The 24465-nt window shown below is 57.6% G+C and overlaps 1 protein-coding gene across 6 annotated transcripts in view; it reads left to right on the plus strand.

Annotated features, from left to right (window-relative positions):
* Positions 1–22589, plus strand: part of PFKFB3 (6-phosphofructo-2-kinase/fructose-2,6-biphosphatase 3) — a 75981-nt gene extending 53392 nt beyond the window's left edge. For 2 of the 6 annotated variants that reach the window (XM_043563140.1, XM_043563137.1), the window contains exons 2-17: positions 2950–3075; positions 4238–4334; positions 5028–5094; positions 5526–5600; positions 5958–6014; positions 8633–8757; positions 9239–9446; positions 9655–9801; positions 9937–10041; positions 11404–11533; positions 12326–12388; positions 12521–12585; positions 14290–14463; positions 15887–15909; positions 18291–18343; positions 19943–20054. In XM_043563140.1, coding sequence (XP_043419075.1) covers positions 2950–3075; positions 4238–4334; positions 5028–5094; positions 5526–5600; positions 5958–6014; positions 8633–8757; positions 9239–9446; positions 9655–9801; positions 9937–10041; positions 11404–11533; positions 12326–12388; positions 12521–12585; positions 14290–14463; positions 15887–15909; positions 18291–18333 — 1505 coding nt within the window. In that variant the 3' untranslated portion in view covers positions 18334–18343; positions 19943–20054. Of the gene's footprint in view, positions 1–2949; positions 3076–4237; positions 4335–5027; positions 5095–5525; positions 5601–5957; positions 6015–8632; positions 8758–9238; positions 9447–9654; positions 9802–9936; positions 10042–11403; positions 11534–12325; positions 12389–12520; positions 12586–14289; positions 14464–15886; positions 15910–18290; positions 18344–19942 lie in introns of all 6 variants that reach the window. The other 4 variants (XM_043563142.1, XM_043563139.1, XM_043563141.1 and 1 more) reach the window with 2 other exon arrangements.
* The last annotated feature ends 1876 nt before the right edge of the window (positions 22590–24465 follow it).

Below are 24465 nucleotides of genomic sequence, written 5' to 3' on the forward strand. Positions count from 1 at the left end.
CCTGTGTCCGCGCGTTACACGTTATCAGGGAGGTGAGTCATTTCGTCTGGGGAGTGGGGCTGGCATAGGAACCCTAGAATGCAGCCTGCTCTGTCCAGGACGACAGACCCTGGCCTGTCGCCAGAGGCTGTGGCTCACTCCCCTTACCAGCCGGCCCCCTGGTTATCATCTGCTTTCCTGTGTCCACATACACACGGGGAACACACACGTGGCCAGTGTGCGTTACGTACTGGTAAGTCGGTGGGGCTGGCTGTGGACGATCAGGCCTTAGCTCAGGTGCTGCTCAGGGACACGGACTCTGGCTCCCCGATTCAAACAGACCCCCGTGGACCCCTAGTCCCAGCGTCAGCCCTCTGCTTTCATCACAGCATTTATCCCGCTCCGAAATGACTCTGTGCGTCTGTTAGCTCGTACATTGTCTCTTCCCCACCTCAGGCCAGATGCTTCCCAGCACAGGGGCGGTGTCCACATAGTGCTCTGTGCTCACGGGGCACCTAGCACCTGTGTCTGTTGAGTGAATGAGTAAATGGAATGACAGAGTTGAGGGTGGCGTCCCAGAAAGTGGTGGTTTTCCGCGATCTTTTACTCAAGTGACAGCCTTAACTCTGGATGACACTTTTAGCTTGAGCTCCGTCCCTCCCGTGCCCCACCCCAAACTGCAGCCAAGATGTTTATAGTCTGTTAACCCCGCGGTGTTTAAGCAATTGCTTCTTTAGCCCTTCAACATAGTGAGCATACGTGTACCCCTTAAACATGCTTACGTTGACGTCCAAGTTTCACGTCTAAACACATCTGAGGATAAAAACTCTTTGCCAGGGTGGGGGGGGGAGGTCGAAAATAGGTTAAAATACTAAATGTTTGTATACGATGAAATGAAGCGCACAAGAACTTTTTGGAAGATTTTGTGTTAAACTCCACGCTTATCTTCCCTAATCCCTGTGCTTGTTGGGGGGCGAAGAGGAAAAAGCAGAGCTCCGGGGAAGACGGTGTGGGAGGTGGAAGGAGGCGCTCTTCTGTGGGTTAACAAGATCCGCAGAGAAGAAGAGACTGAGGGTCTGGGGGGAACTGAAGCAGGGGCAGGTGGTCATAAGATGAAGACACCTGAGATGGCCTGTGAGTTTGAAAGGAGAACATGTTAGGATTCAGGAGGCTTAGTCAGGAGGTTTCCCTGCTCTGTCTGAGACCCAGGAGCGCCTGGTTGGAGTGACAGCCACAGCCCGCGTGCAGCTCCTCCAAATCTTGTGCAAGGAGCCAAAGGAGTAGGGAGAATGGCCTCTGCTTTGCCAAATAAAAGAGTGATGACTTATTTGGGTTTGAGATTCAACTTGAATTTTTGGCTTACGATATTTACTCTGCCATGTCTTTATGGGATTTTCCTCTCAAAGCGTCCCCTGCCAGAGATTTGCGCATGTGGTTCCTTGATAGTAGAACTAATCCCCGATTTGACAAATCAGTCATCCTCTGTCTCCGCTCACTTGGCGTGAGTCCATCGAAAGTATTCCATGCACGTGCCCAGCTGAGGGGAGGGAGGGAGAGGGAGCGCGCGTCCGTCCGTCCCTGCATGTTTGGACGCTCTTGGGAGCAGGGGCATGGTGGGGACATCAGATAAGACCAGGAGCCAGCGGTGGCTTGAGGGAAGGATTAGTAGAGTTGGTGCTTCCAGGCGACTAAGTGAGACGACTTCTCATATGTCACCCGCGGCTGCCCCGATGCACACGGGAGGGCGTTGTCTTCTGTCCCCGCCGGTTTTCGAGAAGCCCATCACTTTTCTTGGGACTCAAGAAAGTCCACTGGCGCTTTTGTGCTCCACTTGTGTGCTCACACCGGGCAGGGAAATGCCTGTCTTCTAGGAACGTGTTTGTTCCCAGCTACTGGGAGCTGGAGAATCCCAGCCAAGTGCTTTTGTGGCTCCTACATGTCTCCTGGCCTCCTGATGGCCTTTCTTCTTCCTCCTCACTCTGCATGGTCTAGAACATGAAGAAACAGCCCCCTCTGTGTTCCGTTTGCTTCCTCTCTGCCCCCAGCCCACAGGCACAGGGGGCAGATCCCGGAATAACGTGGTGGGTGTTTGGGCATGCGATCTCAGTTTGGTCAAAGGCTGAGTGTGGGACCGTGTTGGGGCGTCCAGCTTAGGGAAGGTGTCCTCTTTGAAGCCTGTGCCTGGCAGTGGCCTGGTGGCTCTCCTATCCCCATCTGGCACTCGCTGGCTTAGAGACAGAGCCCCTGTCTATGTCTGACATCCGCCTAGATCTGTGGTGTGGTCCCAGGAGCTTTGCCTCATCGGGGTGACCAGTGCCTGCCCGGAAGCAATGGCACGTAGCTGGCCAGGAGAGCGAGGTTGCCTGTGGCGCCCAGAGAGCACTGGGCAGTGTTGCTGACCCGGGAGGGAGCAGGCGGCCAGTCTCGTGCTCTCAACGGGCAGCCCCTGCCACTCTTGTCACCAGATGCTGGAGTCTCCTTAGAGTCTCAAGCATAAGACACCAGCCAAGGAAACACTGCACCTTAAGTCTCCAGAACAGGGTTCTTTGGGCTGCTTTCTTAAAATCCAGCGAAAACCTCTCTCTCTGGTGTTTTGTCTTATTATCGGAACATTTCTCCTACCGTTAACCTCACCCGCACTGGTGTTGGGGAATCCCTTCCTTATAACGCTTTCTGCTTTGGGGTTAGTAGCGGGATTCCTGGCTGGGTTTAGGGCCCTCAGGAATCAGGTTGGGAATCTGGGGTTGGGGCAGTCCCCCTGCCACACGTGACCTGAAAGCAAGATGGAGCTTTGTGACTGGGCTGGGGCGGGTGGGGCTCTGGCCAGTAGAGGGTCGAGGCGTTGCTGGACTGTAAAACGCCCAGGGCTTTGAGGTGGGAGCAAAAAAGGCATTTCTGCGGAATTCTTGAAGGTTCGCTGTGGGGCACACACTGCTTCGTGGCTGACACCTCGCTCTGTCCTCTCCCCAGCCTGTGGGCCGAAGCTGACCAACTCCCCCACCGTGATCGTCATGGTGGGGCTCCCAGCCCGGGGTAAGACGTACATCTCAAAGAAGCTGACTCGATACCTCAACTGGATCGGCGTCCCCACGAAAGGTGAGGTCGTGTGCCAAGGCCAAGGTCGTTACCTGGAGCCTTTCACTCTTGCTCACCAACCCCTGCGACCAAAACCACGTCCCTTCCGCCTCCAGCTTCTGGGACCTGCCGTGCAGGGCCAGTCTTGGGCTGGCCTGTGCCCATAAGCGTGGGGCACCCTTTTGGGCCTTGTCACTTGGTACACTATATACGTATCCTCGCTTGGCATTGGGATCTTTTCTTTTCCTGCTCTGTCGTTCCTGCTGCCCCACAACCTGCTCAGCCCTCACCACCTTCAAAAAGCCTTCTCTGGTCGCATGGTCTGTGGAGATCTGGGCCCTCCCCTTTTTTATAAAATTTATTTTTTGATAGAGAGTGTTTGCGGGGGAGGTACAGAGAGACGGAGGGAGACCCGAGGATCTGATGCAGGCTCTGTGCTGACGGCAGTGAGCCTGACGTGGGGCTTGAACTCATGAGCCGCAAGGTCATGACCTGAGCTGAAGTCGGATGCTCAAGCGACTGAGCCACCCGGGTGCCCCTGTGCCCTTTTAAGTACTCTAGCACTCAGTTGTGACATTCTTCTACTGACTGTCGTCAAATGTTCCACACCATCGGCTACCTTTGTATGACTCTTGGCCTGGTCTTCCCAACTACACCGGAAAGGTGGTGAGGTGGGGGACTAGGTTTTGCATCCACTGTCCCCCACGGTGCCCAGCGCGTTGTGTTGTATGGTGAATGCCCCGTAAATGCTCCATGCTTCCCTGGGGCGCAGGCTGCTGGCTCAGTAGGTGAATGGCAGATCTGGGCCCCACGGCACGCGTGAGACCCTGCGCTGTCCTGGGGGATCGTGCGCAGGAATCACTGCCCCTGTTTCCGCGGGACCCGTGGCAGCCGCCCCTCCACACAGCCTTAGGACGCTGCACCTGCAGACGGGGCAGTGGAAGCCAGTCCCTGGGAAGGTAGAGCGGCCCCAAGCAGCGTCAGGTCTGGGGGAAGCTGGGCTGCCTTCTGGGCTCGCAGCCCTGGGCGTGGAGGTCCGCTCTCCTGCCTCGGTATCTCAGCAGAACCTCATTCAGGTTGGTGTAGCTGTGTAGGCTCGGTTTCCTTTTTTAGAGAGAGCTCCCAGATGTTGGTGGCTCCTTCCTGGGGGGTCAGCTAAGGGTTCCCGCCTTTGTCCCCACAGTGTTCAACGTCGGGGAGTACCGCCGGGAGGCCGTCAAACAGTACAGCTCCTACAGCTTCTTTCGCCCCGACAACGAGGAGGCCATGAAAGTCCGCAAGTAAGGCCCGAGCTGCCGTGGGGTCTGGGCTTGGGTTTGCTTGGCTTCCCGAAGCTGGGTTCTGTCGGAGAAAGAAGCTGGTCTGCGGCGTGGCTCCGCTGTGGCCATGACATGTGACCCCACCTCCGGGTGTGTTAGGATGAGGTACCGCCTCTGTGAAACTCACTGCCTCCTCTGCTCCCGGAGGGTCTAACTCGGCCGCTGGTTGATACAAATCAACAGCAGTGTCTCGTTGGGAGTGAACAAGGCCATTTTTGCGGAAAACCTTCCGCTTCCATTTGGAGAGGATTTTTCTTGTAAGCCCAGGGTGGTCGTGAAACCCAAGTGCCATGGCGCTCAACCCTGACAAGTGTCGTAGGGTCACCTGGGAGCCTGGGGAGATCCGGATGCGGGCCGTGCCCTGCATAGAGCCGTGAGAATCCATCGGCCGGACCTGGGCGTCAGCTCTGTAAAAGCTCCCAGTGAGATCTCGGGGCGCAGCCCGGGCATGAGCCTCATTTCCCACGGGCAGCCGCAGCCGCCTGTCTGCGGGGCTGGACTGGGAGCCTGTGGACCCGAGTGGACTGGGCCCTGCAGCCCCGGCCAGCCTGGCGGTTTCCTCACTCTGCTCGCTGGGATGAGCGGCGGGTTGCTGGGCCTTCCCCCGCCGGATGGGCTGGCGTGACGCGTGCTTTCTCTTCCTGCCTGTTGCAGGCAGTGCGCTCTGGCTGCCCTGAGAGACGTCAAAAGTTACCTGACGAAGGAAGGGGGCCAAATTGCAGTAAGTCTGGGGGCGGGGTGCCAGCTCTGTGTCCGAGGCCATAGCACACGGTGCCCTGGGGAGACAGAAGCGTAAGCACTGCCCCGGGCAGTGCCGAGAGCCGCCGCAGGGACACCTCGAAAAGGGACGAGTGCCTGTGGCCTGAGAGTTGAAGGGAGCGACGGCCTAGAGCAGCGCTGGGGGGGCCAGGAGAGTGGTTAGCGAGGGGCGGACCTGGGGCACGGCTGGTGCTGTGCTCTGTGCCCACCCGTCCCCTGTGTGCTGGGGCGGGGGGAAGGGGTGGACCCGGGGTGGGGGCTGCCACTGCGGTAGCCAGGGGTCCCTTCCACGTGCACCCTCCCCTGTGTGTAGCTGTTGTTCGTTGGCTCTAAGTACCCTACTGTTCATCTCGAACGTGGCCTCTCTTCACGGCCCTACTGTCTCCCCATCAGGTGTTCGATGCCACCAATACCACCAGAGAGAGGAGGCACATGATCCTTCATTTTGCCAAAGAAAATGACTTCAAGGTGAGCGAAACTTGCTCTGGAGCATGCGGGAGTAGGGAAGGCAGCTCGGGGACGGGCCGAGTCCTGTGTCTCTGCTCCGGGCCTGGTTCTCTACCTCCCGCTGCTCTTGTTTTGCTGCGGACACATTGGGCCTTTCCTGTGGGGGCTCTGGGAGCGGGGGGACGGTTACCCAGACCAGGGTGTGGGATGGGCAAAGGACTCAGGGTTGAGCAGGTAGTTCTTTTTATGTGTTTGGGTGTTCGTAAATGGGGTCCTTCCTCCTCAAATGAGGTTGGTGACATCACAGTGACACCAGCGTCCGCGCTTCGTGTGTGTCACATTTGTGGTTTTCTAACTTTCCTCTTTGCTTTCTTCCAGGTGTTTTTCATTGAGTCTGTGTGCGATGACCCTATGGTTGTGGCCTCCAACATCATGGTAAGACAACGTAGGACCCCACTGTAGGGCGACAGTCTGAGAAAAGTGGGGAACCAGCTCGGGCCCAGAGCAGTAACTAGACGCTGAGAACGAGCCGGCCGTCCCAGCCTGTTGGTTTTGTCTGAGTCGTGGGACCGGGAAGGTGGGAGGTGTGGAGTGGTGTTTAATTTAGAAGCATGTTCTGTGACCTGCCCTGGCTTTATCTGGGGTCCTTGCAGGCGGTTGGCAGAAAGCAGCCTTTGCGGGACCTAAGAGATAAAAAGCAGGGGCCTGGGAACAGTTTCTGTGAGTGGCAGTAGCTTGGCAGCTGGGTGGGGACAGGGCTGCTTGGGACAAAGGGCAGCTCACCCTTCCAGAAGGGAAGGAAGGCAGCAGGCTGGACTCTCTTTAGCTGTGAAGGTCCCCAGTAGAAAAGAATGACTGTGTGTTGATAAAACTTCATAGGACACAACAGACTGAAAGGCAGAATCCCCAAGTGTGGGAAAAACTGTCTTCCTGCTGACGTGTCCGTAACATACCCTTCTCCTCGCCCTGTGCCGAGGGGAGGTTGCCCAGATAAACTGAGGGTAATTGGCAGCTTAATTTGGTTAATTCTTAAGTTTTGTCACCTGAAAGCAATATACCATAAATGGAAGCAGTTACCATGAAGACTTTACCACAGGTCACTTTCTCATGTAGCTAATTTTCTGTGCAGCTTAAATACATGAGAATAAGCCGTGTCTCTAATGAAAAGCAGGTCTGATGCTTCTACAGGGAATGCTGGGGTTTGCTGCGTTACAAGTGGGCATCTTTAGAGGGTTGCTGAGGATTCATTGGCTTCCGACGTTGGAACTTTTCTCCAAGGCAGTGGGAATGTGTACAAGCATTTCTAAGAACGGAGTTCATAGCTCAGAAAGGGCTGTTCACATTGTGGAAAACCCAGATGCGTTTCATCGGGTCCAGAGGAAGAGGCCCAAAGGACGGGGAGGTAGAACAGAAGTCGCTGTGATCTGGACAGAGGGTTTTGCTCCGTTCCTTTAGTTTCGGTCTACTAGCTTCGTCTTGGTAGCGAAGCACAGCGTGGACGCAGAGTGCATTTTCCACAGTGAGCAGTCAGCACGTGCGTGGCTAGGAGCTCACCACCGATCTTGTCCTCTGTTAACACATCCAGTCGTTCGCCCCGACCCTCCGGGTTCAGGAATCTTGTGTCTCCGATTAAGCCCCAGAGCAGCTTTGCAGGGTAGGCCTTCCCAGCATGCTCTCTGGCGGCGGCCATGCTAGGGAGAAAGGGATTTGGGAATTTAGATTGTTTTTCATCGTGGTAAAATATACAATTTACCGTCTTCACCGCGCAAGTGTTCAATCCCGTGGCACTCAGCACGCTCAGGTCTCTGCACCGTGGTCACCACCACGGATGCGCAGAACCTTTTTATCTTCCCAGAACGAGACTCTGCCCCCGTGAAGCGCTGACTCCCCACTGAACTCAGGTTTTGTTTTGTAATGTTTATGTATTTATTTTGAGAGAGCGAGCACGTGAGCTGGGAAGGGGCAGAGAGAGAATCTCAAGCAGGCACTGCAGAGCCTGATGCAGGGCTCGGTCTCACGAACCGTGAGATCATGACCTGAGCCGAAATCAAGAGTCGGACACTTGATCGACTCAGCCACCTAGGTGCCCCTGAACCCGGTTTTTTGTTTTTAAGAATATATATATTTTTGATGTCTTTATTTTTGTGAGAAAGAGAGAGTGTATGTGAGCAGGAGAGGGTCAGAGAGTGAGGGAGACGGAATGTCTCCGAGCTGTCAGCACAGAGCCCGACACAGGGTTCAAACTCACAAACTGTGAGATCGTGACCTGAACAAAGTCAGACACTTAACCGACTGACCACCCAGGCGCCCCTGAACTCGGGTGTTTAAAGAGTGTCTGCCTGTCTCCTGGCAGTGGTAGTGGTTGTAGAGGAAAAGAGCACGTGCAGGAACAAATTTTGCTAAAATTCCGCTAAATTTTGCTAAAAACCCTGCCAGGTTTCTCAGACCTACTGTTCACTTACAGGGCATAGGTGAGTCCGAGGGCTGTTTCTTCTGCTTTCTCTTCCCATAAGAGCAAACCTTAGAAAGGACTGGGCCTGGTGGAGAAGCACTAGTTGAGGAGCAGTTACAAGCATGTGGTGCCCCATCCATGGGTGGTGGCAGGACGAATCCTGCCGGGCGCACAGGGCAGGGCATCACCAGCAATTCGGGAGCGTGCCTTCACTGACCAACAGCCTGGCCCTTGGTGTGGGGAGTGCTGCAGGTGTGGATCCAGAACTCGAATTGAGGCTTGGCGGTCTGGGGATGACCTGGCTACCGGGTTGACCCCGAATCGTGGCCCCATTCGGATGTGTTCAGTAGAAGCCTGTGGCTTTCCTGTGTACGTCCTTCCAGGGAGCGATCCCCTGTCCACTGTGGGTGCTCTGCCTGTGTCATCACTGGGTTAGAACTCAAGCCCCGGTGTATTCCTTTTTTTCTTTTCAACGCTGGGTGGGATCATCGTTACTCTGAGCTGGTCTGTACTTTCCCTGTTTGCGAGCCCCAAATCCCGCTTCGTCTAAGCAGAAAGCCTTCCAGCGTGATTCATCAGCTGCCTCTTTGTGGTGTTACAGGAAGTTAAAATCTCTAGCCCGGATTACAAAGATTGCAACTCAGCAGAAGCTATGGACGACTTCATGAAGAGAATTAGTTGCTACGAAGCCAGCTATCAGCCCCTCGACCCTGATAAATGTGACAGGTAATAACGAAGAGGTGACTGTCTCTGACTCTTCTGCTTTGGTAGAGTTTGTTTGTTTTTTAGTGTTTTCGTGCTGTCCGTACAAAGCACTTGCTCCTGGATCCTTTTATAAACTGTCTTTTCAAACGTCTTTAAAAAAATCCTTGATTGCGTATTCCGTGTGACTGTTTCCGGCACTAACTGTAGAAGCACGAAGTACACACGTGAGCCCCGTCTTGCTCCTGTCCCCTTGACACGCGTGTCCTTTCTCTCTGCTCTGGTCTCCCGCCTCCCTCTCCCCTCTTCTGACCACACGCTTCTGCGGATAGTGCCCACGTGTTCTGTCTCCGAGAACACAGATTGAGTCTGCGCCCTCCCCTCGCGGGTCTGTGGGGGCTGAGTCTCTGCCATCGGCCGGGGCCATGGGGGTTTACACCCGGGCTGGCTGGGCTGGGCTGTGCTATCAGCGGAGTTCTGATCGGCTGGTCGCCTTCCCCGGCAGGGACCTGTCCTTGATCAAGGTGATCGACGTGGGCCGGAGGTTCTTGGTGAACAGAGTTCAGGACCACATTCAGAGCCGCATCGTGTACTACCTGATGAACATCCACGTGCAGCCCCGCACCATCTACCTGTGTCGGCACGGCGAGAGCGAGCACAACCTCCAGGGCAAGATCGGAGGGGACTCGGGTCTGTCCAGCAGGGGCAGGAAGGTAGGGGGAGCCGGGGGCAAGGCGGGCTGCTGAGGGGCTGGGTGCATCCCGTGTGTGCAGCGTGCGTGCATGCATGCGTGTGTGTGTATGTGTGTGTGTGATAGTGTAGTCACGCCCCTGATGCGGAATGAGACAGGTCTTGCTCTGCTTCTCCAGGAGGGGCAGGAGCCTGAGTCAGGCCGTGTCCCTCTGTCCCACGCCCGCGCAGTTTGCCAATGCCCTGAGCAAGTTTGTGGAGGAGCAGAACCTGAAGGACCTCAAGGTGTGGACCAGCCAGCTGAAAAGCACCATCCAGACGGCGGAAGCCCTGCGTCTCCCCTACGAACAGTGGAAGGCGCTCAACGAGATCGACGCCGTGAGTGCCGGGGCCTGGCCTTGGCCGTGGGGAGCGGGAGGGCACGGAGGTCTCTCCCCTGGGAAACGAGAGCCCTCGCAGGCCCGCACGTGCCACGTTGAGCGACTCGAGGTGACGTCTGGGTGTTCCCGCCAGGGTGTCTGTGAGGAGATGACCTACGAGGAGATCAGGGACACCTACCCTGAGGAGTACACTCTGCGCGAGCAGGACAAGTACTACTACCGCTACCCCACCGGGGAGGTACGTGTGCCCGCTCTCGCCCGTGTCACTCGGTGCAGCCGGCGTGTGCTGTGCGCACGGGAGCTGGTGACAGGCCAGGCTGAGAGAGGGCTGCGGGGTCCCAGGTGGTCCCATTCGGGTAACTGTGCTCAGCAGCCACGTGCTCCGGGAGGAAGGGGCAGGAAGGGCTCTTGCATCCCGCCTGCCCCTTACGCCTTCTGAGGCCTGTTCCCGGCACTCTCCCTTCCGAATCCAGTTTTCCTAAACTGAGCCTTGTAGGCGGCTCCAGGAGAGGCACAGGTGTATTTTCCTGTGAGCACCAGCGAGAGATGTGTCTCTCAGATGAGCCCATGGCGTGGGAGGCAACAGCAGTCAGGGGTGATGGCTCACCCTGTGCGCGGGTTCCCCTTTGACTGCAGACACGATGGCAACTGTGTCATCTCAGGTCCCGCGCATCACTGATTTGCTGAGGGAGCCCTGGACGCAGCCTCCGGGCGATGCTCTGGTGTCGGCTGCAGGCAGCCTGGTGACACCTGGCGGGTCCTTGCTGTCTGCGGGCCGTCTCGGTTGTCTGTCACGTTTCAGTTTCCTCCTGCTCAGGGAGCTCACCTCCTCCGTGGCCCTTGTTCCCGGAACCTGATTAGTGAGAGAACAAGGGAGACCACAGAGGGATGGGCATGAGCAGGAACCTTGGTAGCCTTAAAAGTCACATGCCCACCCATTTTTTTCAATTTTTTTTTTTTTAATTGAGCGAAAGTTCACACAATATAAAACTCACTAAAGTATATGATTCAGTGGTTTTTAGGTGTATTCATAGTACCGGGCAACCATTACCACAAATTCTAGAACATTCCCTCATTCCCAAAGGAAACCCTAGCCTGTTCCCCCCTCCCCCAAGCCCTGGAAACCAGGGGTCTACTTCCCGTCTCTGTGGCATTGCTTACTGTGTACGTTTGACAGAAGGGGGTCATACAACATGTGGTCACACTGTGTATGACTTCTCTCACTCAGGGGACGTTTTCAGGGTCCCCCACGTTATCAGCGTGTGTCCGGTCGTCAGTCCCTCATCCCCCCCGCGTGGAGAATTAGGAGGCAGCCGTTAGAGGGAGGACGGCGGGTTTATGTTCTGGCAGGGGATGCGTCACATCCTCACCAACACCGGGATGGCCTCCCTTTTCTAAGAAGCCAGTCGATGTCGGTCCCCAGGGGCCCAGAGGGGTGCAGCCCTGAAACACCGCCGGCTGTGGATCGATTATCCATCCGATCGATGGCGTGTTCTCTGGTTTCTAACGGGGGAAGGGGCGTGGCTGAGGCGGCAGAGCCCCGCCCCCGCCCGCGTGCGCCTCTGCAGCAGCAGCACCGACGGGTCCCTCTGTCTTGCAGTCCTACCAGGACCTGGTGCAGCGCCTGGAGCCGGTGATCATGGAGCTGGAGCGGCAGGAGAACGTGCTGGTCATCTGCCATCAGGCCGTCCTGCGTTGCCTCCTCGCCTACTTCCTGGATAAGAGTGCAGGTGCCGCCGACCCCCCCACGAAGCCTGCTCTGGGTGGTGGGGGCGGGAGCCCGTGGAGTTCCGAGAAAGGGTGGAGGGAAGCCAGCCTTTGAGTTGGGGGACACCGCGGACCAGCACCTTCCCCACGGGACCACGCGGGGTCTCTCTCCCCGCGGGGTTCACTGCTGCTGAGCGTTAGGAAAGGCCTCGGCCGCGCCTCCTGCTGGAGCCTTCAGAGCACAGCCTCCCGTAGGCCCCCAGCCGCTCACCTCTGGGGGGGTGGGGGCAGCCCACCTCTAAAGAACAAAGAGCCCAGAAAACTCTAATGAGACTCTTAAAATTTAAGCCTATGTCTACCCAAGGCTCACTTGAATCCTGACACACCTAAATTGTTCGGGGAATGATTTTTTTTTTTAAGTTTATGTATTTATTTTGAGAGAGAGAGTGGGAGATAGAGAATGCTAAGCTGGCTCTGAGCTGTCAGCACAGAGATCATGACCTGAGCCGAAACCAGTAGTCAGATGCTTAGTCGACTGAGCCAGCCAGGCACCCCTGTTTTTTTTTTTTTTAACTCTAGTGCACCGTGCAAGGGTGGGCTTGGGGTTTGTTTTGATTCTCGTCTTTTGGCTAGTGGTTTTTCTAGGCTGCCTGCCTGGAGCAGGGGACCTGTGTGTAGCGGGGAGGAGGAGACACCCCTGTCTCCTGCTCAGCCTGGACTCCAGGGGCACAGACGACAGGCAGAAGCTCTCACTGGGGACCTGTGTGTATCTGTCCTCAAGGCTCCTAGCTGATCGCGAGGCCTTTTCTTTTCAGAGGAGATGCCTTACCTGAAATGCCCCCTTCACACCGTCCTGAAACTGACACCTGTCGCTTACGGTGAGTATGGGGACACAGCCCCGGCCAAGATATCCCCTGGGACGCTGGCTCCTGGTGGCTCTGGGGCTGTCAGCGGCCTGTGCCCTCTAACTGGAAGCCAACCCCTGTCCCCCCCCCCCCCCCCCCCCCCAGGTTGCCGCGTAGAGTCCATCTACCTGAATGTGGAGTCTGTGAGCACACACCGGGAGAGGTCAGAGGTGAGTCTAAACGCCCCCTGCCTCCTGCTCCCCAGCGTCCCCGTCCTGGCCTCCATCCCTAGAGGGTCCCTGTCGAGTGACAGGGCCAGGTCGAGAGGTCCCCGTGTTGAGTTGCCTGCAATTGAACCTGTGTCTTTTAGCGGGTTCTCTCTGGAGTAGTAGTTGGTTTGAGATTGGCCGGCCTTTGTGACCTCCTCCCCTGCTCTTCCTCAGCTACCGTGTGTTCCTATCTCGTGTTTATATGTGGCTGCTTGGCATTTTCTCTTTCTCACTTTGCATGCTTTTTCCCCCCATTTCGACTTAACCCATGACGTGAGTATTAAAGAGGGAGACGCATCCTGCGCTTTCAAGAGTAGGCGTAGCTCAGTTACCGTCGTCTTTTCCTTTGGGGCAGCTGAGATGCCTTCCAGGTTCTAGAGTCACTGGTTCACACGGGATTAGCAAATCCACTCAGTCGTCTGTGTACGCTTCGGTGCAGAATTATCAAGAAGATGGAAATCGTGGAAAGGAGGTGGGAGGGCAGAGACCAGGTGGTTTGGGCAGGAGGGACTCGGGGCACGGCGGGTGGAGGCTTTCTGCAGGAGGCCCCGGCGGTAGAGCAGATTGCTGCCCCGGATGCGGTCGGGAAGGAATGTTGGGTTGACTTCGTACCGAGTGTCAAACAACAGCTTTTGGCCAGCTGACCGTTTCCCTCACACAGAGCGTGGTGTTCCCGTCTGAGCAGGACACCTCTCTGTTTCCCAAGGAGCTCGGTCCGAAGGTCTTGGCCTTAAAATCCCAGCTTCCGCCAGCTTGTCCGGCCGGGTGGCCACAGGGGAAGCGGGTGGGCCAGCCTTGGCCCTGTGACGGCCCCCACTTCTGAACGTGGGTGGTGGGGTCCCACCTTTCTTCCCGGCCTGACTCCGCCGGCGGGGCTGGGCCGGAACGGGGCTCCGATGGCCCCTGCACACGCTTGCCTGTGCCTAACTGGGGCAGTGTCGAGGGAGACAGAGCTCTGCACAGGCCCCTGGGCTAGAGGCTGCAGAGCCACAGGCCTGGGGACACAGGTCCTCGCTCCACTGTGTCGTCACTTGGCGGGAAGGCTCGTGTTTGGGCCTGGCTTGCCTTGCTGCCCACCTCGGGGTTTCTGCACCTCTAGTCCCCCGGCAGGGGTTGAAGCCGGCACTCCTCGTCCCAAGCCGGGGGGCAGTGATGGGCAGCGGGCACTGTTCCTTGTCTGCTGTGCAGATCCTGGCTCACGGTCAGCGCAGGGAGTCTGGCACCGACACCTTCTCCTCCCTGCCCTCAGTGGTTGACCTGAGCCTCCCACTCAGGCCTCCCTCCCCCTTCCTTGGCTCTCTTGGAGGCTGGCGGCCGGGTTCTTTTTTCCGACCTCATCACCTGCCGCCTTTGAATGACTGTCTGCAGAGCTGGTCTTGTGTTCTCCCTTCGCCTGCCTTGAATGTGTTGCGCTTGTCCGAGTGGGTGTCTTGGAATGTTCCGGCACAGGGGCTCAGGAGGTCATCCCTTGTTCTTGCAGACTGGGGACCCAGGACAGCATGGCACCCCTGCTGGTCCCCGGGGCCAGTCGCCGCGGTCAGTCTTGTATCTGGGAAATCCAGAAGCAGAGAAATGTTTTTGGTTTGGTTTGGGGTTTTTTTGGCTTATATACTTCCCCACTCCTTGTAACTGTCGCCTTCTCTCTTTTGTCTTTGTCTCGCTTAGGATGCAAAGAAGGGACCTAACCCGCTCATGAGACGCAATAGTGTCACCCCACTAGCCAGCCCCGAGCCCACCAAAAAGCCTCGCATCAACAGCTTTGAGGAGCATGTGGCTTCTCCCTCCGCTGCCCTGCCCAACTGCCTGCCCCCGGAGGTGCCCACGCAGCTGCCTGGACAAGTGCGTTCTCCCCTCTCCTTCCTCACAGTCAGTCTGGGTCGGGAGGAGAGCAGCCGTGGGCAGCGCGTGTGGGCGGTGGACGGGGAGAACGTGGGCACGCCCTCCCACGAGGTCCGTGACACCCTGGGGTCCTTCCTCGCCGACCTGAGTGCGCACACCTCTTTCCTGAGGAGCAGAAAACTGGGCAGAGCAGAAGAAATGGCCGAGTCTGCGTCCCGCTCACATTCCCGAACCCTTTGTTTTCTCAAACAAGATTGAAGACAAAACCCTAGAAGTTTCCATTCAGCTCTGGGCCCTTGGCCATGTGTGGCCTGAGGACGTCTTTTCTGTCCCAGGCCAGTGGCTGAGGACCTTCCCTACGTGCTCCCTTGCATCCGGTCCCCAGTTAGAGCAAAGCGTGTCCCCCTCCAGAGCCGGGTTAGAACCTAGACAGCCAGACTCGCAGGATGGCCTGGGAACAGCCACTTTCTTTCATCACGTAGTTACTTTAGCAGGTCGTAAAAACACCAGTAAGCAAAAACCTAGCTAGGTTTTACTTGTGTCATGTGCTACGGAGATTAAAAGCTGAAGGCTCTTGGCTGTTGGACATTAAGATTTATTTTTTTCAGAAGAGCAGTCTTTTCCTCGGTGACAGCCAAGAATCTTGGCCAACACGTGAGACATAGAAACTCCTGGGCACATATTTGGGGGCCACCTTGAGGCCTCCCCCTCCCCCTCCACCCCCACCCACCACGTCTGGGCTCTTAACAGATAACTCCCGGGCTGAATTTTGAGTCAGACTTACGAGCTCCGTGCTGAGGCCCACAGACTTATCCTGCATTTCTCCTCAAGCTCATTTGAATTGTGTGGTGTCTGGAATTGGGATGGGGGGGAGAGGGCCGTGCCTCGGGGAGGCCACCGAACCTCTTCAGGCCTCAGTTTTCCCATATGTGGAATGGGGGCGTGGCACCTACTGCAAGAGGCAGGGCCAGCGAGGTAGTTCGTGCTGAGCGGCCGACACGCTGGTGTCCCCCACGGGCAGTAGCTGTAGGATTTTACTGCGTTTTTCAGTGAAGGCTGAGAACCGAAGCGGTCTGCCTGTGACGCCCAGTTGTGGTGGAGACCGTGGGGTCATAGTTGGAAGTTCAGCGGCTGCTGTCGCAGACACGCGGGGGGCACTGGCCTGGGCCGGGGTTGGATGGTATGTGGGGCCGATCCGGAGGGTCACGGAGGACGCGTGGCTGGGGCTCCCCCGACTTGGACGGGACCGTCCTTTGAGGTGGCCAGGCCAAATCCCCGGGACGTCTGGAAGCCGTTGGGTGGGCCGGGCCGGGAGGCCGGACAGGGCTTCGTGTCCCCACAGAGGATGCCTTGGTTTCGAATGACTCGGGGCCTGTACCCTGTCCTCTACTGACTTCTCTCTCTCCGCTTTTTCTCTCTGCAGCCTTTGCTAGGGAAAGCCTGTTTGTAAGTATTTTTCTCTGAATCGTTTTGCCACTCGCCCCTCTTTCTCCTTGCTTGCGGGTTTGGCCTTTGGCCTGTGAAAATGCTGCGGGTGATGATGGTTTTGTCATATCTGATAGAGAAGGATGGGCATGGGGGCGGAGGGAGGGAGGATTCATGAACTTCTAGAAAAGGAGGCAAGAAGCCACACGGCCCAGCTGCCTTCAGCGCGTCTGGCTGCGGCACTTGCCGCACACGGCTGGCTTCTCGCACGCCCCTCGGGGTCCCGGTTACCAGTGCTCGCGGTGGCCCGTGGCTTGACAGAAGTCTGCTTTTTCCTTCAGAGTCAGATTTCCGTGCCAGGCTGGGTCTTCTGCCCCTTGCATTGTCTTTTAAGTTCTGTGCCTCCCCTTGGAGAGGCCTTGCGCGTTAGAAGGCAAAATCTGCAAAACAAACGGAGGACAGACTCTTGGTGGGAGTGTGGTGGGGGGTGCAGCCCTGAAGCCCCCCCCCCCCCCCCCCCCCCCCCCCCCCCCCCCCCCCCCCCCCCCCCCCCCCGCTTCTGTCCTCGCAGAGGCTCCCGGACCCTGACACCCTGGGAGACCGTAGTTCTGGGTCCGGTTGTCCTGTACCAGCACGTGCTTAGCCTTAACGGTCACGTTCAGGGTCAGGTGCAGCGTTCCGGTCAGACCCTTGCTTTCCCCTCTCCTTCAGCCGGAGCTCTCCCTGCAGGAAGTTTCTGGTTAAGGGTCCGCCGGAGCGCCTGCTGGATAATTCAGTGTCTCTGCTGTTCCAGTGTGCCTCACCCCAGCCCCTCAGGTCACACCTGCCCGTCCTCCCTTTTGCTGATTAAGTTCTTTTCGCCACTTGATGCAAAAACTGAGCTGGCTTGAGGAGTCCAGCCTGTCAGCTTCAAAGCGGGGCTTGTTCTTGGAAAATAGTAGCGGAGCATGGTGCTTCGATTCCGTGGCACCGCCTGCGGGGAAATCTATTTTGGGATACTGGACAGCTCACGGCGAAAGTGCTTGCTCACGTGTGTTCTGTGCCTTTGGGCCTTAAAATAAGCCCAGGAGGTCTGCAGGGCAGTTCTGTCCCTTTTACCAGATGACGGAGGGGGAGGCACCTGCCTACGGCCGGCCAGCCCGTCAGTAGCAGAACCAGGACTTGAACAGGTCTCCTGGTCCTGAAGGCTGATTGCTTTCTCTCTGCTGGTTTCTGGGAACGGTCAAGGGACTGCTCACCTACCCCTGTCCCGGGCAGCTGTGAGGCACCGGGCCGAGCTGTTGGGTTTCCTTTCTAGCCCTTGCAGGGTCCCCATGCAGCCGCCCTCCACGGCTGGGTGTGTAACTGTCCGTTAAATTCAGTCTTAAAGACGAACCGCCCCATGTCTGGTACCTCCTTGAAGTCAGGCGTAGAACACGGAGTGCGTCTAGATCAAGAGTTCCCCTTGGTGAAAACGGGCCTTTGGATTTGGAGCCTTCCACTTTTGCCTCTGTGCATATTCTGTTCTTTTTGGGCCGTGGCCTGATGTTGCCAGGAAAGAGCTCTTCCTGCTGGGAGGGTCCTCTCAGGCACATCCCCCCACCTTCCGAGGTTGACCTTGCCTGTCTCTGTGGCTAATAGTGCTTCCGGCTAGAATGCCTCCAGTTCAGCAGAAATGTCTCCTCTGGACCCGCCACGCCACTCTGGGGTCCCAGCATCCAGCCCAGCCTGGGAGTGTGGGCCCGTGTCTGGGATTGCAGACCCCACAACTTACCGCTAAAATCGAACTGAGCCGGGCTTGGATCTCGGTTTTACTACCTTCCCTCTTTAGAATTCTGGGCGAGGTGATGCAATTCTGGCACATCTACTTCCTTGTCCGTAAGGTGGAGGCGGTGACACGTTGAGGTGTTTTTGATCAGGAGAGTATACACGTAGCACTTAGCAGAGTGCCCGGTGCATACTCAGGGTCCTGCGGAGCATAGTCGTTATTGTGGGGGAGGTAGTGCCCTGCACTTTGGCGGGATGCCCGAGGCCCCTGGGCTTGCACTTGCTCTGTATTTTGATGCCCCCCCCCCCCCCCGCCCCACCGTCCCTTCCACACAGGCCAGTAGGATTTCTTCTCCTGAGTAGCAGGAGCACCGGGAGCCTGGGGAGTGTGGGGCACCCCTGGGGGCTTACGGGTCGTGGCCTGAGGACACCAGCGATCGTGGCTTCATGGTGAAACTGTCACGGTCGGTGACGACAGCCCGGATGGATGCAGCGCCCTGGGGGGCCACACTAGTGCTCCCGGCCACCAGACCATCTGGCCATCCTTGATTTTTAAGTTTCAAATGTGCACTGAAAAGAAGATAGTACTAAAGATGTTTTGTTTTGTTTTTCTTTTCCAACATGTTTTCTTCCCTTCCCCCCACTATGCTTGAAAGACGAACTGTTTGTCACATTTTCTCAAAGTTTTCTCCCTACTAACCTTGGAAAGGTAAATGGCTCGGTGCATGCCCCTCTCTGTCCCCTCTGCATCTCCCCGAGTCATGGCATCTCAGCCTGTCAGGGCATCTTGGTCTGTGTGACGACGGGCCATCGTGCAGTATGTGACTCATACACCCGTGCCGGACGACTTGTGTCTTTCAAGAGCAGCACCATTGTCTCGAGGTCCCCTCTCTCTCTCTCTCGTTCCCTCCTTCCCCTCCGTGTGGCCTGAGCCAGGGCACCATGAGTGAGTGACGTGACGTGGTCCCCAGTGTCATTGTTGCATCTATCATCCGTGGGCGCTCGGAGCTTTGGGCGCGAGATGTCTGAGGGTGGGTTGGAGCCGGCAGGTGCAGCGGGACCTGGCAGCATCCCGGGCTCTGACCCCATTGGGGGAGACTGGGTGCAAGGCCACAGGGTCCTCCTGGGAGACCCCCCACTCACAGACACTGTCTGATGTGCTCGTGACTGGAGGGTCGGGTGGCCTGGGTGGAGTCGGCCTGAGAGCGGGCTCAGGTCTGAGTGCGGGTTCTGCGAGTCCCTAGAGATTCCTCCACGGTGGGCCCTTGGTTCTGCTGGAGGGGAATGGGCTGCCATGATCCTGCATATGTGCGTGCCCAGCGTCCACGCTCCCCTCACCCTGTCCCTTTAAGACAGTCTCGGTGGACACAGGGAGGGAAAGAACACTTATAAAAGTGGTGTTTCCTTTCTTTGCGGCGGATTCAAGTCAGGCAGAGAGCCTGCTGCTGTGCAGTGGCAGCTGTCATCTGTTCCCAGCCGATTGAAAAACTATTTTTTTTAACGTTGAGAGAGACAGTGTGAGCAGGGGAGGGGCAGGGAGAGAGGGAGAGAGAATCCCAGGCACAGAGCCCGACGTGGGGCGCGAACTCAGGACCCATGAGATCGTGACCTAAGCCAAAATCAAGAGTCAGCCACCACCCCGAAGAACATTTTTAAGGGGTTTTTGATTCTGGCAGCTTCTCAGGGGTGGGACTTGTGGCCAAGATTGCTTTTGTTGGAACAGGAAGAGAGCTTTAGTGAGTGACACCTGCCTTCTCTGCCTGGGTCCTCCCCTGTGACGTCCACTCAGCCCAGGGCACCTGTGTTCTAGCTGCTGAGCCCATGTTCCTAGAATGTGGGTTCTGGGGGCTGGAGCATACGGTCTACCTGAACCCTGTTGGGAGGAGAGTCCCGGCTCGTCCCCTGCCCGCCCGCGGGCAGCAGGAGGGCCCTGGGTGCGGGCGGGGGCGATCTCGAGGCGCGAAAGGGCCAGGCCCTGGAGGCTTCCTTAGGTGCTGGCGCTCAGTGCTCCCCAGAGCTCTGACCCGCCAGGGCCACCCCACCCTCCTTCCCCATCTAGAGGCAGATGCCTGGCCTCCCCCGGCCTTGCCAGGCCCTTCTCCTGGGCAGCTCTGGGCTTAACCCCCGCCACATTTCCGGAGCCTCCCCGGGCTTTCTTCTGCCCAGTTGGTGAGGACGCCCACCCAGGGTTGTGTTTTTCTGTCTGGGGGAGGTGGGCGGTCTCACATGCATGGCTTTGGTCTTGAGAAGCCTAGTCGACAGGAAATGCTAATTCCCCTTCCTCACCCCTCTCTTCTCCTGGAAACAGAACATGAAGAGCACCCAGAGTGGCATCGACACCAGGATGCACTGAGGCAGGCCCGTCGGCTCCGTGCCAGTTCTGTTCCTGCAGCTTCTCCTTAGTGCTTTTCCACCCGCCCGAGGCCAGCCATCCCCAGGACGTCTTCCGAGCAGGGTGGGTGGTGTAGAAGAGGGACCCGCCGCTCAGACAGAGCCGTGCCCCCGACGGCGGCCCCTCCCGTGTGCGCACCCCGCGCTGGCGGCCCCCCCCACCCCCCGCCCCCAGCCTCGCTGACCCCCCACGAGGCTCGGAAAGGACAATGAGCGGTGGAAGAGGGGAGAGAGGGCCCTGAGGAGGGGACGGTGGCCTCCAGGCTCTTCTGTTTTGTTTCGTTTCTGTGATCCTGACCTGGTATGTTCCCAGCCTGGGGAGAGCACACGGGCCCCAGAATCCTAAAATCGAAGGGGGTCTAGTTGCTGAAGAAGAAGGGATGTGGAAAACTGTCACAAGGCTCTTCTGTGCGTCGTGGCCCGGGACGTTGCCTCGTGAGGGCAGGACTCGGGCGCGTGCTGGGTTGGGGCCGGTCCCGGAGGAGGAGGGTGAAGGCTCTGAGCCACCGTGCAGCGCGTCCACAGCTTGCCGGCTCTGCGTCCTGCCTCGGAAGAGGGTGACTCACGCACAGTGTGGCCGTGCAGGCAAAAGGAAAGGTTCTGCCGGAACAGTCCCGGGGCCTCACCCCCCCAGGGAGCTCTGCCGCCTCTGCCCTCCCGCCTGGGCCCCAGGCCCCCCCCGGAGCTGCTTGCTTTTGCACTTTTTCAACGGCAGAAGGCGGGACCTGAAGGTTGTACCTTCTCTCCACGAACTTACATGTTTGGGGTTTGTGCCCGTGGGGGCTGGAGCTCGGAAAGAACGTGGGGAGTCGGGTGCGCCCGTGCCATGGGGAGCTCGGAGGGACCCAGGAAACCAGCCGGAGAGCAAGTCATGTGGATCATTGCCAGGCTGACCCGGATGGTGGCACAGAGATGATCAAGGGTCACCTCCTTCCTCCAGGATGTTCGTCACCTCCCTGTGCTTCCCAGGTGGGGACGGCGGCCCAGCCGAGACCTCACTTGCGGCCACTTCCTCCAGGAGGCTGCCTGTGGTCTCCTGGCAGGACTGAGGACTGAGCTCAGCCTGCTTGTTTTTGTGGAGCACCTGCCCTACGCCCAGCGGGTGCCCGGTGGCTGTGAAGTCCGAAGAAGACGGTGTCCTCGCTGGTGTTCGTGGCACCTGTGGCATCTTTTTGGGGTGGCTCACAGCAGGGAGACGTGTGGTTCGAAATACCTGTAGTTTCTGCCTCCTGGTTTCTCCTCGTTGCCTCCACGTCCTGGGGAAAAGGAGGCGTCTTGAGGCCCAGACAGAACGATTTGGAGACTCCGGCGTAGGATTTGTCCAAGTGACCCTTTGAGGACCTCTCAAAGCTGGAGCCAAAGGTCACTTCCCTTGCTTGCCCTCTGCTTTCGAGCCTGACGGTCTCGCCCCCTCTTGTCTTATGGGACAGGCTCTGGGGGAGCGGCTGTGGGGGCTTGGACATCCGGAGAGGGCACCGGACAACGCGTGTTTCTCTGGTTGGGGTTCAGTGGGAAACTGGGATGTGCTGTAGATGCCCTGCGGTCAAGTTTGTGGGTTTCACACCAAAACCCCTCCCCCCACCTCCTTCCCAGCCGGGCACCGTGCCCGAGGATATGTAACATCTCTGTTCCTGTGTGACGGAAGAAGGGCTATTTCCCTTTCCTGCCAACTGAGTCTCGTCGGGTGGCGAGGTTGCACGGGCACAAGCATGTGCTTGTGGGTTGGTCTTCTCCCTGGCAGCCCAGCTCTCGCGAAACGGCTTCCACGTGTCCCTCTCTCTGGCCTCCTTTTCACACCGGTTGTCGGAGCCCACGCTGAGCTTTGACCCTTCCTGCCGATGATGCTCGTGGGGCTGGGTGTGGGTGTGGGTGCCCCGCCCGCCTCCAGCTGCTGAGGTCATTACCCACCGAAGCGAACATCCTGCACACGCGTTTGTCGGGGCCTAGATGAGGCGACAGAACGTGCCAGCGGACGAGGAGCGAGACCTCAGAGGTTGCAGAAGGCTGCCCAACTGAAAGCTGTGATCGGACTCGAGGCGCCAGCTGGGGGACGTGTTTGACCTGCACTCACGGGGCTCCTGCCACTCTGACTATGGCCTCTCCCCGCCCCCCTCCCCCGGCCCCCTGAAAACCACCTGGGACCAATTTTGTTCACTTGGCATAGTTGTTTGTGGGTGGGTTTCCCCTTCTCCTCATTCTGTCCGGAGACCGTGGGCGAAGCTCGTCATTTGCGGGCAGCAGAGGAACGGCCGCACCAATGATGTTTTTCGTTTGTAATACTTGAAATTTATTTTTTTATTATTTTGATAGCAGATGTGCTATTTATTTATTTAATATGTATAAGGGAGCCTGAAAATAGAAAGCTGTATAGATTGGGTGTAGTTCGGTGGTTGGTTTTGGGGGGCCTTTTACGTGTGACTCATGACTTCTCTGTGTTCTGTATAGTTGTCTGAATTAATGACCTGGGATGACGCTGTGCCAGCTTTCAAACAGGGGATGCTTTTCAGAAATTTGTATATTTTGCAGTTGCCAGAACAATAAAATACCTGATTGAAATACGCTGATGAAGTGCGCCCCTGGTCCTTTCTGGGGGGTGGGGGGGGGGAGGCGGGAAAAGAAGTCTTCAGTTGACGCTTGCGGTCCACGCACCGGGTGGCTATCGCCGGGCTCCTGACCGACCCGCCAGCCGTCATCTTTAAACAGGACGTGCCAGTACTGATTGCCAGCATTGATGCGTTACGGTTGACTAGAATCCGTGGTGAACACTAGGGCTCCCTCTGGTTCCACGGGTTTTGGCCAACGCATACCCGTGTAGATGTCCCATTACCACAGACAGAGCGCCCAGCAATTCGCATCCCCTTCACCCCGTGTCCTTTCCCCTCAGCCCTTTGAACGGCAGCAGTGTCTCTTACACAAGCATCGCCCAGTGGGACGGGCCCTGGGCGGATCACAGAAAGCCATTGTGTTTCAGGTTCTGGGTTCCTTCCACCATCACCCCTCCGCCCCCAGCCCCTTTCTGGTTTCTGCTGGGGGAAAACACTCGGGCCACGTCTAGGACCAGTCTGCCACACCTCGAGCAAGTTACCCTCCTTCCGCACCTTCATCCCTACCGATGAGGACGCTCGCAGACCGGGCTGAGGGCTGAACGAGAGCCCGGAGCATTTCCTTCAGGCAGAGGATTGGCGACCAGCAGTGCCCTCACCGGGTCCGAGTTTTCCTCCACGGGCCCCACTGTTAAAGACTCCAGAAATAGCCCTTCTCCCAAATTCGTCTTTGGGCGTCCCTGACGCGTTCTCCGCCCCAGGTGCGAAGAGAGCAGGAGTCGGCAGTTGGGCACCTCCATTTGAAACGACTCCCGAAGTTCTCTGTAACCGGCATGGTGGGCAGAGCATTTGGGTTAAAGGGCCTTGTCCAGCGACTGTGGTGCGAGGTGCGAACACCCCCGTGCGGGCCGGGCTCAGCCCACCCTTCAAGCCAGCCTCTCAAGTTCTGAGCCCACGCTTCAGCTCTCGCTGTGCGTTGGGTGCAGGGCTTGGAGACGTGGCCTTCGCAGATGTGGGTCTTCACCCCTAGGTCGGGCCAGTCTCTCAGGTTATGGCCCCAGGAAATTAGAAGGCCGTCCTGAAGGAGGATGTGCGCACGCTTTCAAAACCCGGGACTGCTGGGTGATGGGAGTGCGCAGGTGTCGTGACCTTTTGGGCAAACTCTGAGACCCATCTGCGTGTGACCTTGGGCCAGAGCTATAATTTCTGGATAAATATTGACGGAAGGGTGACCAGGTGGGTGATTCGGGGGGGAGGAGAGGGGCAGGAAGCCGCAGGACGGTGGATGCCAGAAGGAAATGGATTCGTTCACTGGGTCCCCAACGTGAGCCAGACACCCTGTGGCTCTTTGTACCTTGAAAGCCAGAGCAGGAGTTCCCCTGTAGCAGATACAGTCATTGTGCTAAGTACTAACAGCTACAAGACTAAATAGATACTGAGTTAATGATCTTCAGTGATCCTTCAGGGCGCCCTGGGAGTTAACCTGCTGTTGCCAGGCCCGTTTTGCAGATAAAGAATATGAGACTCCCCGAAGGAAAGCAACTTAGCCCTGAGCGTGGCAGGCCGGTTTTAGTGGTTCCGATCCAGGTCTCTGGGACTCTCAAGCTTGTGGCTTCAACCGCTGGAAAATGTCGCCTCCACGTGGCCTGGGTCTTTCCACGGTAACGGGAGTTAGTGCAACAGGTGAGGCGTCCGGTGGGCTTTAAAAGCTGCGTGCCTGTCGGGCCGGGAGGATGGGCTGGCCCTCCCTACGTGCTCCCTGCGGTGCTCGGCTGCTGCTCAGGTGGTCAGGGTCTCCAGAGGAGTCAGCAGCAGCAGCAGCAGCACGTCAGGCCCAGATTTCCGAAATCCCCAGGTCATGCCCCAAATCTGTCTTGGCAGAAGTTCCTCCAAGAAT

This window comes from Prionailurus bengalensis, chromosome B4 (genome assembly GCF_016509475.1).
Source record: "Prionailurus bengalensis isolate Pbe53 chromosome B4, Fcat_Pben_1.1_paternal_pri, whole genome shotgun sequence".
Lineage (NCBI taxonomy): Eukaryota > Metazoa > Chordata > Mammalia > Carnivora > Felidae > Prionailurus > Prionailurus bengalensis.